We start from the raw sequence: 18,034 nt of genomic DNA, 5'->3' as shown, positions 1-18,034 counted from the left end.
TTTAATAAAATAACAGGGCTACCAATTTAACACATCTATGTGCAATGTATAATTTTTAATAAATAAATTCAGTGCACTTTAAAATAAATAAATGGGGGGGGGGGGGAGGAAACAAAAATAAATAAATAGCACATTAATTTAGTGCAATTTCAGATTAAGACACATTGCACTGAAAGCTTCATTGCAACAAACTGCTTATATCTTCATTTTCTATATGCGGTAGGTAATGAAACTCAAGTTAAAAGGTGTGAATGCTTTCAACAGCCCAGCAATGCTACATTTCACTGGCATTAACATGCACTTGGCCAACAGATCGAAAGACTGACTCTCTTCCTCTCATACACACATGGGACCAGAAACCTAATAAATAACTCCTGCATTGTGCACAGATCATAGCACAGACTGTAAGGGGGAGACAGACAACTCAAATCAGAAAGGGATGGCAAGAATCACACAGAGCTGGACTGAGTGCAACTCAGCATGCAGCGAGCGGCAAACAAGGCAAAGCCGTGCATTCGAGAGGAATGATCATGAAACTGTCTTCTTTTAGACAAAATTAAAAGCAGCACGCTTCATTTAAAGCACGACTGCTTTCAACAAACAACGCGTGAGACAATGCTCAGACTCAAATGTTGACTCCCGCAATGTAGCACAGACTACAAAGATTATTGACTCTGGAGGCAAATAAATTAAGTTTGAACAAGAAAACAATAGAGAGCTGTGGCAGCTGGACAGGAGGGTTGGAAAGAGAGCATTTCATCATCGGGTCAGTAATGAAGCCCTCATGGGATGCACTAGGGGGGTAAGATAACCCAATTAGGCTGTGTTCATGACGTCCAACAATATAGGCAAAACAGTGAGGGACAAAAAAGATTAATGGCCTGCTGAAAGAAAGCTTAAAAGAGTCTTAAAAGAGAAACAAAGAGAAAGAACGACAAAGCAAAGCAAAAATGAACAAGTACCCACTTCTGTCCCTGAGATTTGCTCAAGACTGGTTCAAAGGACAGGTCAAAGGCCAAGGCGGGAGACAGTCCTCCTCCAAAGTCGGATTTAAGGACCAATCTCGAGGGAAAACAGCCCTGAAGCGAATGATATGGATGAGTGAGTCCGCACACAGAAACACCCATAGATCATAAAGATGATCAGTGCATTCTTCCCTAAGTATCTCTATCCTCACAGTGAAACAGATTCCTTGATTGATTGATCTGAGTGTCATGCTCTTTACCCCACCTGACAATCTTTATTTATATCTGATATCAAATGAGGGTGTTGCAGCATTTCTTTTCAGTTCAGAAGATTTTTATTTCTAAAACAGTGGTCAGATTCACAAAACATTCTTAAAAATAAAATTCTTCTTAAAGGGGCTATATGTAAGAATTTTCATGTATTTCATGTAGCTTTTTTATTGCCAATGTGTAAACAGCTTAACGGAAGTTAAAAGACAAGACCTTACTCAACTTCCTAGGCTCTCTATGAAAGCCTGCAGACTGATTTTTATGTGAAGGATTTGGGACATTTTTGCCGGGAAAATCAAAAGGATGTGAAGTTTACACGCGCCCTCCAGAGAGCCGTTCTTTCATTCAATGACACATGATATGAATGCTTATACAATGTCCAGAACAATGCCGAAAGAGCTATTCTGTATAGTAATGTCAATCTGTCATGCAAAGAAAATGGAATAATTCAAACTATTAGTCTCACACTGCCAGATCTATACAGTCTGTAGACTCAAATATACTTTAGAATCAAACTATAATAGCAGTGAATTACCTCATCTGTCTACGTGATGCCGGAGAATTGCAGAGCTAGTGCATACATATCCACATTGCTATGATCAGATGCTTTCTTAACTGCTGTTTTTTCACCATTGTCATTTCTTTTGTGTGTTTGTTATTGAGAGGAAAGAGCGCAGCACATATTATTAATCTAAACTCTCAGCAGTGTTGCAACATCGGGATGTTTTTTAAAAGCAAATTGCTGCAAAGATATTTCCAACTTATTTTTACTTAATAAAGAACGAAAAAGAACTTTGTATATCATGAGTATATCAGGGCCTTAAATCAAGTTAAGTCTCTTGTACTCAACATATTATCTCAAATAAAAATGCCCTCTTCCTTTGTACAATTTGCAATGCGGAACTTACGACTTATAATGCGGAAGAGAAAACAAATAAAGTAAACAAAAACATCTCATGTGTATAACCCATGGAGCAATACCCAAGCATCAAAGTGTCACTGCTTTCGTGGAGGCAGAATGAGGGTGGAGGTATGCTTGTTGTTGTTGATGGGTCAGCAGCTAAAGGTCCCTCTGGGGCCCCAAGTCTCACACTCCCACCCTGAGTGCTGCTCTCCAGGGCAGTGAAGCCGAGCAGAACAGGAAATAGCTGCTGACTTAACCCCCAACTGTTTTCGGCTTCACCGGCCCCCTATTAGACAGATATTCTTGAGGGTTTTTTTTTTCTCAGGACATTTAGATTTCAAACACCGTCTTTGCCATATGCAAAATGGTTTAGGGTTAATTATGATTTATGGCAAGAGTTCATATGCCTGTTGTGTTCAGCCTCTCTTGATGCTTTGGAAAATAGAACAAACTGTCCCTCTGTTCTCTAGCGTGGGAAATTAAGTTCTGTATTCATCATCATGGACTGGTATCTATACAGTATGTTTAAATGTGCAGTTTTAATCTATGTACAGTAGGATTGTACATAGCTGAACTACAGTAAAGGTATAATCGAATCGAATATGTGAAGGATTAAATATTTTTTATGCATCTTTCAGAGCAAGTGCACAATTCCAAGGACAATTATATTCTGATTAACCTGTATTTATGCTGGATGAAGCCCAGCTACAATCACATTTTTTAGTTAGACTTCTCAATTTCAGTCAGACTGAAGCATTTAAATAACATTTTAAAAAGACAAATGATAATTTAAGTCACACTGAAATTGGGCAGATTTCAAATGTATTTTATGACAGCAATGAATTTTATATTTATCTGATATTGCTTATTGATTTATTTTATATTATTTATTTATATATTTGCATATGACGTATGATGTACTATATATCTAAAGCTGTATTGCACCTCTCAGAAAACAGTGCTGCTTATCCAAGGTATCTCAAAGATGTCTGTGACCCCTCCTCTCTGCATCATCAGAGAGGATGCAATAAACTTCCTACTCGCAGCATGCAGACGATGCAGCTGCATGTGTTTAGTAAACTGTTTCATCAGTCTGTGACTGACGGAGGATGGGTGAGAGATCAAACCTTCAGCACAGAGAGCAAAGACTCCTCCACACCTGCGTACTTCAGAGACACATCCCACCCACAACAACTCTAAGCCATTTACCCAAACAGAGTAAATATTTGCATGAAGATATGAGGGTCAGATCAAGGACATAAGCTGTTGTCACAGGTCAGTCAAGGGGATGCAGTCTGGATTAAGTGGATGGCTTACATGTTGATTGTTTTGTCTAATTTCTTGCCTTGTTATGTCTCAAAAAGCCTCATCATCCACATGCACTAGAGGAGGGCAATGGAAAAGATTATATACTGATTAAAAAGCACTGCTGATTATGTCTGATTTAGCATTTGCTTAGAAATACAAACCTGTAAGTAAGACTTTGAAAACGTGGAATCATTCAAAAGCTCTCTGGGCGAGTTGAAGTTGAGAATGAGTCTGAGAACAGTGATACCAATCTATTTTCTGCATGTTTTAACTGGAATAAACCATAGACAAACGTGCCGACAGGAGAGATGGGTGTTTCCTCATCTCAGGAAAGAGGAAACAGACTGTCAGACTCACAACAAGGCTATTTAGTTGATAGCAGAGAAATAAGCATTTCATTCACAATCTGTGTATACACCTGATAAATTATACTCACGGTGTATTAATCGTATTCTTATTTTTTCTATAAAAGCTACAGTAAATGTAGTAATTTACAAATTATCATTAAACTCTGCTGTGTTTCCTGTTGGAAATTCTTCTATCTTAAACTGTTTTTTTAAACATCTATAGCTGGTTTATGCTGTGCTAACTAGAATAATGACTTTGACCAGCTAAAACCAAACAGCTGACAAGCTTTAACTGGATTTTCAAACTGGTAATGTTAATAAATTCAACAAACATTGAATTAATATGAATTTACTGGTCTCAGGTCATTACTTGTCTATGTTACCTCTTGTTTGGATATTTTATCTCACGTATGAAAACAAAAACTGAATTGACTGCAAACTTTAAAAATGTGTAGTTCGTGTTGGAAAACCATGATAAACATTACTCGAAACATTATAAAACTTCAACTGACAACTGCGTGTCACTTCTGTTATGTAGCTAATATAAACCGTACCTTTTCGCCAGATCTTTGTGGAGTGCTGTCCCGGTCTGGTATTTGTAAACTCCGGGTCCCCACGTCCCCTGGACGGATGTCAGCCACAGTAACAGCAGCAGCGTCCACAAGAGGAAAGAGCTCCGGTGAACCGGAGACACCGAGTGTCCGTCATGCGCTCCCATTTCAGCCGCGTCAACTATACGGAGAACCCACTCAGCAAAAAAAAAAAACTTTTCTAATATTGACCCGCTTATCTTGCAACTGTGACTAGAGGACAGATATAAGACTCGCAAGACTAATTTCTGAACTGTCGTTTATTTTACGAGCATTAAAATAATAAAAGTCTTGTTTATGTGCACTGCTGCGTCTCAAACACGAGAGTTAAACTTTCATAGGATTGTCATCGGTAGACCCCGCCACAAATAAATATCCTCGCAAAGTTTGCTCGCAAACCGCAAGACAAACGTTTCCTAGCAGCAGCCACACAAACCGGTCCCGCCTCACTCCTCCATCTCCGTCTCTCTGTCTAGGGAGGCTACGTTACGGTATATTTCTTGACTACATCAACACAATGGGCAAGAAAGCGGTTTTATAGTCGCCTTGCGTCCCACAGCCCGTGTAGTTTTTTTCACCCAGCCCAGTTCCCTCTTTCTCTCTCTGTCCTCTAATGCAGCACTCCCCCTTTCCTGTTCTTCCAGTGAAAACTTTTAGACATGAAACAAATGGATTTATGGCGTCCTTGTTTAAGAAGCAGTTATGGTCTCGTTTTAAAAAAATGCAGCGAGAAGAGGCTAATAAGCAAATCCACAGCCTACAGAAATCTCAGCTGTTTCTCCAAGCAATAGAGATCTTATTAATGTCTATCACTATGCTCAAAATGACCAGTATACCAAGTTTGCAATCAAAAGTCACTATGAATGTGCATGAATATGTCTTCTTCCAAGCTATCCACATTCATTTTAAGTAGGCTATCTCTTACGTGGACATTGATTGTTTCACTGGTGTGTTTATTTATGTCGTATGCTTTCTGTACACCTTAAGACTTTGAAAAGATTTAGAAAAGACTTTATAAGATTATCAGCTCACATCTAAAGACTTGGGTTCACAGTTTTTAGTCTCAGACTAAAGACTTGCGATAATATCAAATATGTTTGATATGAAAGACTAGAGAAAGACTGGCATAAATCGGGTCGCCGACTGCAGATTATCACCTCACATTTAACGATGGAGACGACGGGAGCGCGCCGAGACTCCAGTAAGATTCCTAAAGACTGCCGGTCTTTAGTCTGGGACTGTGAAAATCCTTTGGTGTACGCACGGCGTTAGGCTATATATATATATATATATATATATATATATATATATATATATATATATATATATAGCATAATTGTAGTTCATAATCCGAGGGTAGCGGATCTGCATTTCCTGCCTGAAGACGAAGGCAGGGGCGCAGCCGACCCCCCTGGGAGGTATGGACAGGACCATCCTGGTGGTGGTGGGGAGGATGGAGGTAGTTGTCGCGACAGCATCTGTGAACTCAAACGTGTGTAAGTACCAATCTTTTATACAGAGAGTATAAGGACGTGATTGGATAGATGTGAAGGTAATAAGTGACGCAGCAATTATTAAGTCTTCCTGGCAGAACTTTATGCTAAAACATTCATAACCATTTCTTTTCTTATAGGCCTATAACCATATCCTTACCCCTAAACCTAAACCTATCCATAACTTATGCCTAAAATCAAAGGGAAATGATAGGTGAATAACACTGATGTAGGCACCTAATTATAAACTTTTTCCTCAAATCTGATTGGTTGATTGGAATGTTGTTCCAGGATCAAAAAAATATGTTGATTCAGGAAACATATTGTACTTGGTGAAATCCACCCAGCAAACACAAATCCTTTTTTTTACAGCTTTTTGTAAATGTTAACATTGTATTAGGTAATGTTGAAGTACAACGTTTTAAAAACGTTTAAGAAACCACTACTAAAATTTAAAAAATAATGTAACCAAAATAAAACGTTTTAGAAACATTGTGAAAATACCAACCTGGTTGTCACACTTATTCAGTTGTTTATTCTTACTTTCCTTTTTAATGGACTTTTAGTTTGTTTTTTGTTAGTCACATGTGTTCCTTTGTTTGAGTTTCCAGAGTTTTATTTTAGCTCTACCAAAAAGACTCAGGAGGATTCTTGAATGGATTTTATTTTGTAAAATGATTTTACTGACAAAGTTGTAAACAGACAACAGATGCAGTTCTTTTGCATAGGCCCGGTCCTTCGTCCAGGTCTTGAAGTTAACTGGTAGGTCCTGCCTGATGATAGATGCAGAGGTGAAGCCTACCCCCGGATGAGTGGACAGGAGCCACCCTGGTGGTGATGGGAGGGATGGAAGGGAACATTTCCTCACGTTCACTCAGTGTTTGTCCGGTTTTATTAACCTGTTGAATGTTTATTAAACTCTGCATTTTAACCTTATTCCTGATCGTCATCTGTCTGTCTGCACTTTGCTAACAGTAGTCCAGACCTCAAATATGGATTATGTAAAGTTTGTGGCAGTTGATTTTTTTGTTTACACAGAACAGTTCTGTTGTCTCGCCGTCAACTTCGACGACGAGACCCTGAAATCGTTGTTTTGGATCAGGGCCAACTACCACCAGCCAGAATACCTCCCAGACACCCAGGGACTAGACTGGATGGAGGCGATCATCCAGTGACTGGAGAGTGTCTACCCCCGAACCAGACTACAGCCAGACCCAGAGCCCAGCTACCAACACCCTTGATCGCGGAGACTTCCCGAGAGCCCCCCACAGATGAAGAGCTACCTGCCGCCACGATGAGTGAGCCAGAGCCCGAAGAGGAAGCGAGAGCGCCGACCATCGCCCCGGAGCCGTTGTCCCATAGTGAGTCTGACCAGGGGTGTGAGCCCACAACACCAGCAGCTGAGGGGATACAGGAAGAAGTGGACACTGCCTCCCACCTTATCCCACCCAATATTATCTGTTTATTCTTCATCATTGCTGTTTCAAGACAGCACTGAAACTTGTATGGACTGTGAAACATCTGTTTGTTCATCATCATCGCTGTTTCAAGACAGCAGTAAGACTGTATCATTGACCTGTTGGGAATTGGAATTACCGTTATTGATCATGCAAAGTTTACCTCTGTCACCTTCACTGCAAAGCTCAACCAGTCCTCCAGCCCCACCTTTGCCGGATGCCTGCATCCCTTCGAATTCGAATTAAACGTGCATTTGTGCAGGTTGAGAGAGAGGTGGGACAGCATTATGATGCAGTGTCGTAAACGTGCTAGCATAGCAACTGGCTTGTATGTCTGTCACGAAACAGGAGAGGATACACAGAGGTAAAAGTAACAGTTCTTTATTAAAGGGTTCATGAAGATCTGAAAGATTGGTGAGTGATGAGCATAAGCAGTTCAAATGACAGTCACACTTCTGATGGGTTATTTCTGCTTGCAGGGTTGAAGACAAGCACGATGAAGATATTGGGTCCAAGGCAACGAGTATCTGGACTGGAAAGGGACGATGAAGATGGGTAGTCAGGTAAGTACTTGTGTAGACACTTACAAGACCGGACCATGAGTGCATGTGAACTGGGTGTTTGCTTGATGAGGGTGATGAGGTGATGGATGACAGCTGGTGGTGATTGTGTAATGCATACAGGTGGTGGACCAGGAAGGATTCTGGGAGATATAGTGCTGAAGGTGACAGGCATGGTGTCTAGAGATCCTGGCAATGTCCTACAAGATCATCTTGTTTAATTCTGCATTGAGGTATACAGCAGCCTACAGAGGGGTCCCACTTAGCAACATAACGCAGATGACAATAATAAAGTACTTTGAGATTAAAATTAATAACATTAAAACAGAACCGGAGTACTGTGAATGCACCTCACTTCAAACTGTAACAGTTTTTAATGGTTATCTGCCAAGCCGGACGGACGCTTGTGGCTGCTGTTTGTGAGTGAGGAGGAGTCGTCGCTGCCGTTTGCCGGAGGCCAGAGCATGTTGCTGTCTGCCATGATTGAGATGAGCAGGATCAGGGGGACTCCTGCCAGCTGTCCGAACCCGGAGGAGCCGGTGTCGTCCACCAGGCGATGGAGGAGTGTCGCGCCGTCCATCAAAGGGGTATCCAGCACCACCACTAAGCATTGCGGAGGAGTGGGGGACCGGATTGCAGTGCGTTCTGGGAACCAGACCAAGATTTATTTTTTCCCTCTCTCGTCTCTGCCTCTCCTCATGCTTCCGCCTCCTTTTCTCTCACCTCGTATGTCCTTACCCCCAGGTGCTGCGACTGCCTTGACTGGCCCCGCCGAAGGAGGGGGGGGGGGGGGGGGGGGGTGAGTTGATCGCAGGCTCATGAGTACCCCCCAGCCTGCCTGTAAACTCATATGTTCACCAAAGACTATATTTCAGTCCAGCAGAATTTTCTTACAGGTATACTTATGAATGTAAGAGCATCATGCTATATTTTTAATTATCGTTGATGTTTTAATAGTATTTCAGGGTAATTCGTGAAGACATAAGAAACATACCTCGACAGAACTCAGTTCCAGATCCACCTTCCACTCCAGACTTCTCTCTCATATGGATTGCTGTCTACTAGCATATTATGACTTCACTTCAGAATTAGGTGCATTTCTAAAACGAATCTGAATTAAATTGAAAGTGAATTGATTGAGAATCGGATGTGACTGGAATTTGAATTGAATCAAATGGAAATGGAATGATTCTACTCGAAATCAAATGTGAATCGAATTGATTCAAATCTAATTGATTCAAATCGAATTGAATGTAAATTAAATCGAATGTGAGTCAAATATGAATCAAATGTTAATCGAATATTAATCAAATATGAATCAAATTGAATGTGAATCAAATGAGAATTGAACAGAATGTAAATAGAATGTGAATTGAAAGTGAATCGAATGTGAATGGATTTTTTTAAAAATCTAATAAAATCTGAATTTAATGTGATTTGAATGTGAATCGAATCAAAAGTGAATCAAATGTAAATCAAATGTGAATCAAATGTAAATCAAATCAAATATTCGAATCTAATCAAATATGAATCGAAATCAAATGTTCATCAAATGCAAATAAATTCGAAAATCGTTTTGTTACCCTTTTGCCGTGTGTTGTGCTCCCTCTACAGCTGCGCTGCAGTGCTGCGAGGAGTAATCAGCTGGATTGGATGCACAGGTGTGTCCTGTCTAGAAAAACATGCTGGCTTGCTTTCATGAGGCGCTTTTCCTCCTTACATCGACCCCTCGCCAGTACCAAGGCGTAGACTGGCGCTGCCGAATGCTTTTGAAGGCTTCGTAGCTAAACTTTTGTGATTGACCCTCGTAAATAAATTTGTTTTTGAAGCTCTCGCTTCCTCCTCCTTTATTGTTCCTCCCTACCCAGGGTGTAACAAATGTGAATCGAATGTGATTCGACTCGAAAAAAATGTGAATCAAATTGATTCAAATATGAATCGAATGTAAATCGAATAATCGAAAGTGAATCGAATCCAATGTGAATCGAAATCAAATGTCAATGAAAGTAAATTAATGTGAATCGAATTTGAATCAAATTTGAATCAAATCGAATTTTATCTAAATTGAAATTGAAGTTTTAGAAAAAATTGCTACTTTTTTAAAAAGAATCACTACATTTTAGAAAAGATAGCGATTCTTTTCTAAAATGTAGTGATTCTTTTTTAAAAAGTAGAATTTTTTTCAAAAATGTAGACTTTTTGTACTTTTTCAAAAAAAGAATCCCTACTTTTAAAAAAGATTCACTACATTTTAGAAAAGAATTGCTACTTTTTTTCAAAACCACTACTTTTTCAAAAAGAATAAAAAATTTGTCCAAAAAGCATACAATCAATCAATTTAATCTCTATGTTTTCAAAAATAATCGCTACTTTAAAAAAAATAATCGTTACTTTAAAAAAAGAATTGCTACTTTTATTCAAAATGCATTTATTCAGTTATTCAAAATGTATCAATACATACAATCAATCAATACAATCACTACATTTTCAAAAGAATCACTTTTTTTTAAAAAAGAATCGCCATTTAAAAAAAAAAGAATCACTACTTTTTTCAAAAAGAATCACTCCTCTTTTTTTTAAACGCTACTTTTTATCGCTACATTTTCAAAAAGAATATCTACTTTTAAAAAAAGAATCACAACATTTTCCAAAAAAAACTCTACTTTTTCAAAAAAAGATTTGCTACTTTTTCAAAACAGAATCGCTAAATTTCATAAGTTATTCAAAATGCATCAATACTTGTAATCAATCAGTACATTTACTATATTTAAAAAAAAAAATGAATACATTCAATCAATCACTACATTTTCAAAAAGAATCGTTACATTTTCAAAAAGAATCACTACTTTTTCAAAAAGAACCGCTACATGTTCGAAAAGAATCGCTAATTTTTCAAAAAAGAATTGGTACATTTATTCAAAATGCATCAATACATACAATCAATCAATACAATCGCTACTTAAAAAAAGAAAAAAGAATTGCTACTTTTACAAAAAAAGAATCACTATATTTATTCAAAATACATTTATAAATTTTTTCAAAATGCATCAATACATACAATCAATCAATACAATCACTACATTTTCGAAAAGAATCGCTACTTTTTCAAAAAACAATTGATACGTTTTTGAAAATAATCGTTACATTTTTCAAAAAAAATGACAAAACAAAACAGTCTGAATAGCATCCAGAAGGGGCCAAGAGGAGAGAGGGATACGAGAACACTCTAACCTTTCCTCTGCCCGGTGAAAAAGGGGAACAAGGGTTTCTGAAAACCGCAAAACTGTGGTCCAAGTCCAAGCTAAACACCTGGCTCAGTAGGCAGTATGAACTCCAGCCCACTCATCTATATCTGAGGTCGAGGTGACTACGCTCAGCGGACCCCCTGACAGCCAGAGAAATAAGCAAAGCACGGAGCAGGGGAATCAATCACACGGGCCGCCGAGAGCTGCAGGTGTTGAGAGGATCCCACTTGTCTTAGTTTGACAGGTTTGACTGTTTGAGTAAAATAAGGTTAAAAAAACGATCTAGCAGAATGTTAGGTTTTGACATTGGAAAGTATATTGGTATTAGTGCATCCTGTTTTATTGAACAGACTTTTTTACTTGTGCCAAATCCGAAAGAAAAAGAAAGCAAGAACGTTACAATGAGATGATGTGTGACATGTCAAGACCCATGGGATTTTAAAAAGCAGCAGGTGCAAAGTCATGCCAAGCAGGCACTGGAGCATTTCAGGGTTAATATAAAACCCTGCTGTGGAAGGCAGCTGAAAATAATCTTGGCTTCAAAAGAAATTACGAGGGAGGCCGGTGGTGATGGTGGGAGTTTTTGTATTAACAGCCACTCTTGTTTTGCTACTTGATTCTCTTTGTCTTTATCTCTCTACTGAGAAATAAAATCTTAATTTACAGTTCTTGAGGCAAAATAACCTTGATAGCAAAATGTAAATTATTGCCCAGCTCAAATCTGCTAAATGCAATAGGCATGAAGATATTATTAAACATTAACATCATGATTTTCTGTAAAGATTCCTTGAAACAATGTGTATTGTGAAAAGTGCTATAGATGTGAATTTGTCTTGACTTAAACATTTTATAGTAAATTTAACTTGTTCCTCTATTTCATAAAAAAGCAAGTAATCTTGAATTAGAATGAGACACTTACCGGTATAATCAAAGTGAAAGAAATCAGTCTATAAATGTTAAAATATTGTTACAAGCATTGCCACGAGACTTAAACAACATGTGTGCATGAATTTAATATGAAAAAATATCATTTGCTAATCTTTTCTGTGAAATGTCTTATCCAATTTTACAACTTCTTTGCCAAGACAAAGTAATATCTAAAACCCTGAAATGACCAACTTTTCAGCAACAAATAAAGTTGTGATGTAGGCCTAACAGAATTAGTGAAAATTATTTTCTTCCATATTGTGATGTATATGTGAAGAAAACATTATTGGAAAAGGTTCTATCCTTCAACAATTAGGTTCTATCCATTGTTGATTGCATGGAGGCAGATCTGAGTAAGCGACTCACAGTATGTTTTCTGTCAAACAACCCCAAAAATGCTGAAAATTGAGCTTGACTTGTACATGGAATCTTCCTATAGGCTACAAGAAGCCACCTTATCGTTTCCCCTCTGATTATTTACCATTCCAGCTAAAGATTGACTTGATTGAATCTTTTCATCCAAGCGGTTAAACACTCTTTACAGCCTTGAATTGATTGTGTAAACTTTTAAAAGTGCCCCCAATGAACACTCCTTGTGGTCACCTCTATTGTTAAGGGAGTTCCTGGTGCAAACATTGAGCACTTGTTGCCACTTTAAACATTCCCAAAGCAAGGATTTGCTTAGGAGAGGGCACTTTGTTCTAAACTTAGTGTTGGCAAAGCTGCTTATATGTCCTCTACACTGTGTCGGAAAAATTTTGTCCCACTTCATTATAAAGAATCGGCTCACTTGGCCATAATTAATCTATTTATTAAAAGGAGAACAAAGAATCAGACAGACTCATACAAAAGAGTAGAGAAAGAAAAAAAGGTGGAGATATCCCAGGTGGAAAAGTTCATTTCTGCTCTATTTGATACAGAAATTTTCCACAGACTCTTGCTTTTTCTTGGGCAAACTTTGAGCCTTCAGGAGCAGGAAATATATATCAAGTTCTATAAGAATGGGTCGAATTCCTCTGGTGACCCAAAGGTTATGTATGAAAAATGTGACATGTGCCAAACCAAAGCATAAACATATGCAGATCGGACATGAAAAGACAAGTCTCTTCAATTTATGCTCTCATACCTATATCCTGTACGTATATACAGCACATAAGTTAGAGTCTGTCCACCCTGAACCTGACTGATGTGCTATTTTTTCTTTGAGGTTTTGTTGGAGAATGTTCTGTTGAGCAGCACCATGAGTGAAGGGTCTGAGGGAAGCCTCGGATGGGAGCTGGTACGGATGCCTGGGTGAAACATATTCTAGAGAAAGAAATGTTAGGACTGTAATTAAGGAAACACAAAGCATCCCCTTTTTCGTCCTCCCCGTGCGGTTCTGAAGGCTCATGGGTGTTAGAAATGTCATGTGGAATCAAATAGACAGAAGACTTAATTAGATCTATCCTCTGAGATTACATATATCAGGGCCTGGAGACTGAAGAGGAATCCGACTGAGACGGGGTGCATGAGCGGAGCTGGCAGGAATCCAGACGTCAGGCAGACAGAGAGGCTCAAAGTTGCCACACACAGGACAAAAGTCTGGAGTTTGCTGCCTTCTAGTGGTAAACAACATAATGCAATTTAACTGTATTGTATTTTAAAAATAGTAAAAATAGAAGAATAAATGAAGAGTTCCGATGCAAAAACCTGTAAGTGCCATCTGAAAATTTCAGATCCATCGTAATTTTCATTGTCATTTAATTGAAATTACTGAACTTAAATATAAGAGCTTGATAATATATATATATATATATATATATATATATATATATATATATATATATATATATATATATATATATATACTATATATATATATATATATATATATATATATATATATATATCATGTGACTTTTATATATTCTGAAGGATCATGTGACTGAAGTAATGGCTGCTGAAAAATCAACTCTGACATTACAGGAATAAATTTCATTTTAAAATATCTTCAAAGATTTAGACTGTATTCATATTTCACAACTTATTGTTGATTAAATAAATGCAGTATCTTGCAGTATATAAATATTTCAAGAGCATAAAAAATCTTAATTATTACAGACTTTTGACACATATAAATTGAATAATATATTATTAAATATGTTCTCTTACAGTGGGAGCCAAGTGAGCTTCGTGAGACGACGTAATTTTATACCTGGAAATATTTTTTTTATTTTTTTTTAATAAGCGTTTATTACAATTTGTGACTTTGCCCAAGTTAACAATATGCCTTTTGGAACATTCCTTGAAATTAATGTTTGGTTGTATTTAATATTTATGCTGGTATATAATTTGCGATGGAAAACAACACATATTGTAAATTAGATTCAATTTAATGTAGCCTATGGTCTGATTAGTGATCTTACAACTTTTGGAACCAACTGTATATAATTTGTAATGCTGAAATTTCATGGACATACATTGTCAACTACCCATAGGCCTATACAAATTGTCTTTAAAGGGGTAGTTCACCCAAAAATGAAAATTCTATGATAATTTACTCACCCTCAAGTTATTCCAAATATGTATTTCTTTGTTCTGCTGAACACAATAAGATATTTTGACGAATGTCGGTGATCAAATAGTTGTGGGACCCCGTTGACTTGACAGTATCCCCATAGCCTATGGAAGTCGATGGGGCCCGTCAACTGCCCGTTACCCATATTCTTCAAAATATCTTTCATGTTTAACAGAAGAAACCCATAAAGGTTTGGAACAACTTGAGGGTGAGTAAATAATGACATATTTTTTTTTATTTTTGGTGAACTATCCCTTTAAGTACCTAGTGTGTGCGATGTGATAAAGATCAGCCTCAAAATACTATACGTAAGCATTCCTCCTCATAGAAGACAATTCATGACTGAAAATAAACGAAAAGCAAACATGTAGCAACAGATATTCAGATGCTCTTTGTTGTTCTACAGAATTCTAGGCAGATACGATTGTATTAAATGAACAGTGGCTGACAGAAGGGTTGTGTAATGGAAAAGTTCTGTGACTGACTGCGGTCAGTGAACGGATCAGACACTGCATCTGGATTGGTGTGTCTTTAGCTGCTCTCTCAGAACTGAATATTACAGGAGCATATACAGTAAAGCAAACTCCGGAATACTGGGTAGCACATCAGTTTATCATTACAGATCGTAAAATGTGCTTCGTTTACGCTCAGCTTCATCCCATTTGGAGACTCTCTTAAGGCAGAACAAATACATGAGAGGCACATTACAGTAGTATAGAAGTAAAAACATCTGCACAGGTTTTGGTTGATATTTGATTTTTTTTTTCTTGCTTGACCGAAATTCCTCTAAAAATGTAAATCATAAGAGTGGCATTTTAATTTTACTCATGCTACATGAAGGTCTAAGCAGTTCGTCTAAAAAGTGTAAATGGAAGTCTTGATGAGGAAATCATCAAGCGGTCACCCGCAAACGGAAGGCTGTGTGAGGTTTGCTGATTATTTCCAGTGATTCCTCCAGGTCTGTCATTTCACTAACAAGCTGAGAGAGAGGTCATTTAAGTTTTGGTGGAACCTCTGCCTCTTCCATTTTCTCAAAGTGTGTGTTTATAAAATGCAATATAGGTCAACACTGTCGCTTAAACATCCCTTCCCTTGGCAGCTTAAATACAACAGAATAACATAGCATCTGGTTACAAAAGCAAAATATAACAATTATGTCATTACACATTTTCAATGCATGGACCCAAGCATACCAAAACATAAAACTGATGATTATGAAAGCATTATTATTACAGTATAAATATATACATAAAAAACGGGTGTGGGGTGGGGGGCACTCCACAGCAGACTATTGTCATTCCCTCACAAACTACATCTCCCATAACTCACTGCCCGGGCTCTAGTTCATCCATTATCACATTCACTTGTGTTCTCATTATCTTGTTTAGCTCACCCCATATAAGCCTGGTTTTCTCATTCGTTATCTGCGAAGTCTTGTTTAGTGTTACACTGCAATTCCGAGCATTCTGCCTGGTTTCATGTATCTTGGTTTTTCGATTTCTTGCCTGTTCCGTGGATTACTCTTTTGCCGTGTTCCTTGCCTTGATGTGTTTTGACCTGTTGCCTGTAGGCCTACATTGGATTACGTATCTGGATTGCCCCATTATTAAAAGCTGCATTTGGATCTCAACCTTTTTGTCTCAGAGCAGTTCGTAACATTCAGCATCACAAAAAGTGTAAAGAGAGAGATACATGGAAAATAAAAGTTAACAACTGGATAATTCTTTCAGATTCTTAAAATATGAAAATGGGTTCCCATTTCAAATAAAACCTGTCCACAGAGATGCATCATTTTGCAGTGTTGACAGCTTATTGTATTGAGCCCATATTTTAAAGAACATACCACATGTAATACCATTTAAAAGTTTGGGGTCAGTAACATTTTTTAAAATAATTAATAGTCTTATTTAGCAAACATGAACTGAATTGATTTAAACATTTAAATAATGTACTTTTAAACTTTCTATTCATCAAAAACTGTTTTATTAATAACAATGAGAAATGTTCCTTGAGCAGCAAAATAGCATATTACAATGATTGCTAAAGAATCACGTTACACTGTAGACTGGAGGAATGATGCTGAAAATTCAGTTTAGCCATCACAGGAAAAAATATTCAAATACAAGATATTTAATAGAACAGATATTTGAAAATGTAATATTTCACAATATTACTGTTTTACTGTATTTTTGATCAAATAAATGCAGCCTTGAGCATGAGAGATTTAAATGCATTAAAAACTCTTTATTTTCCAGCTATTTTAAAATTTCAAAGCAACACCCCCACCACCAAATTCCTGCAATTACAGACTGATGAATGAGCTGATTAATATTGAGGTGTCTCACCTTCCTTGGATCTCATGGCGTATTAGATCAATAAATAACCCTCACTCATGCCAACCATATCATCACCTGTGTATAGAGGATCTTTGCATCTTAACTAAGACAGCGGGTGACCTGGAGCTACAAAGCTTGAGAAGTGCTGCTCTAAACATCCTGATGGTTTTGGTGATCTCAAAACATACACTGACCCCCGCTTTCAAGGCTTAAGCCTATTCAGACTATAAGGCATTATTGAGCTGTTTTAAATGAAAGCAACTTGCACTGACATATCTTAAAATATGATACTTATTTAATTAAAATACACATCTTAAAATATGTCAGTGCCATTGTTTTGTCTCAAGATGCACACCAGTAATGTTTTTTTCTAAGGCATTCTAACTTTAATCTAAAGTTTGTGAAACCAGGCCAGTATCTCTTTTCTTAAATACATATTTCATAAAGTATTCCCCAACACTGAACTAAAAACATTTTGTTTAATCTTAAGGCCTTGTCCAAGGTCCTGAAAATAATTTTACCCTGTCTGCCCCATTTTTGAGGAAGACACTAAAAGTCCAGTTACCTCATGTATCTCTCCTCTATTTTCACATGTGGGACTCATGTTTTCAGAGTACAATGAAAACTTATCTTTGGCTGAAAACTTTAAAGATGAAATTGATTCCACATGATGTGATATAATAGATATCTAGTATTAAACAATCAACCAAAAATTAAGACAATTTTGAAACTTTTAATGAGCCAAAGAACACATAGCATTGCAAAAGACCATCAATTGCTTCAAACACTTTACCTAGAAGAATCAGAATATCTCTCACAGTAACATTTATTAGTTCATCCTTCTCTCCCGATAACACCATTTGAACAACGTTCTCTAAAAGCTGAAACTTAAAAGAAACAGACTTTCTAATGTTACTGCTTATAACTTCACTAACAAGATAATACAGACACAAAACAGATTTTCTTTTCACACAGTAAAACTGTGTTGAGGTTGCATTGACAGCTTGCATGAAAAATAAAGTTTTTCAAATATTATTGACCCGAAAGTGTAAGGGTGGATTTCCTGCAGGGGTTC

General features: G+C 37.4%; 1 protein-coding gene and 1 long non-coding RNA gene across 4 annotated transcripts in view; one reads left to right on the top strand and one right to left on the bottom strand.

Moving 5' to 3' along the window:
* emid1 (EMI domain containing 1) overlaps nucleotides 1-5,291 on the bottom strand; it is a 67,610-nt gene extending 62,319 nt beyond the window's left edge. For 2 of the 3 annotated variants that reach the window (XR_013206840.1, XM_077241058.1), the window contains exon 1: nucleotides 4,349-4,895. Coding sequence is in view for 2 of the 3 variants with exons in the window: in XM_077241058.1 (XP_077097173.1) it covers nucleotides 4,349-4,512 (164 nt within the window). In the remaining variant the exon portion in view is untranslated. Of the gene's footprint in view, nucleotides 1-4,348 lie in introns of all 3 variants that reach the window. The other variant, XM_077241059.1, reaches the window with a different exon arrangement.
* Nucleotides 5,292-7,361: 2,070 nt separating this feature from the next.
* LOC143748527 (uncharacterized) lies at nucleotides 7,362-8,147 on the top strand. The gene is made up of 3 exons (XR_013206813.1): nucleotides 7,362-7,748; nucleotides 7,814-7,897; nucleotides 8,018-8,147. It is a non-coding gene; the product is annotated as an uncharacterized LOC143748527 (long non-coding RNA).
* The last annotated feature ends 9,887 nt before the right edge of the window (nucleotides 8,148-18,034 follow it).

Source organism: Siphateles boraxobius, unplaced genomic scaffold (assembly GCF_051911475.1).
Source record: "Siphateles boraxobius isolate OS27281-9 unplaced genomic scaffold, OSU_SipBor_1 24, whole genome shotgun sequence".
Taxonomy (NCBI): domain Eukaryota; kingdom Metazoa; phylum Chordata; class Actinopteri; order Cypriniformes; family Leuciscidae; genus Siphateles; species Siphateles boraxobius.
This window is presented reverse-complemented; position numbering and strand designations above follow the sequence as displayed.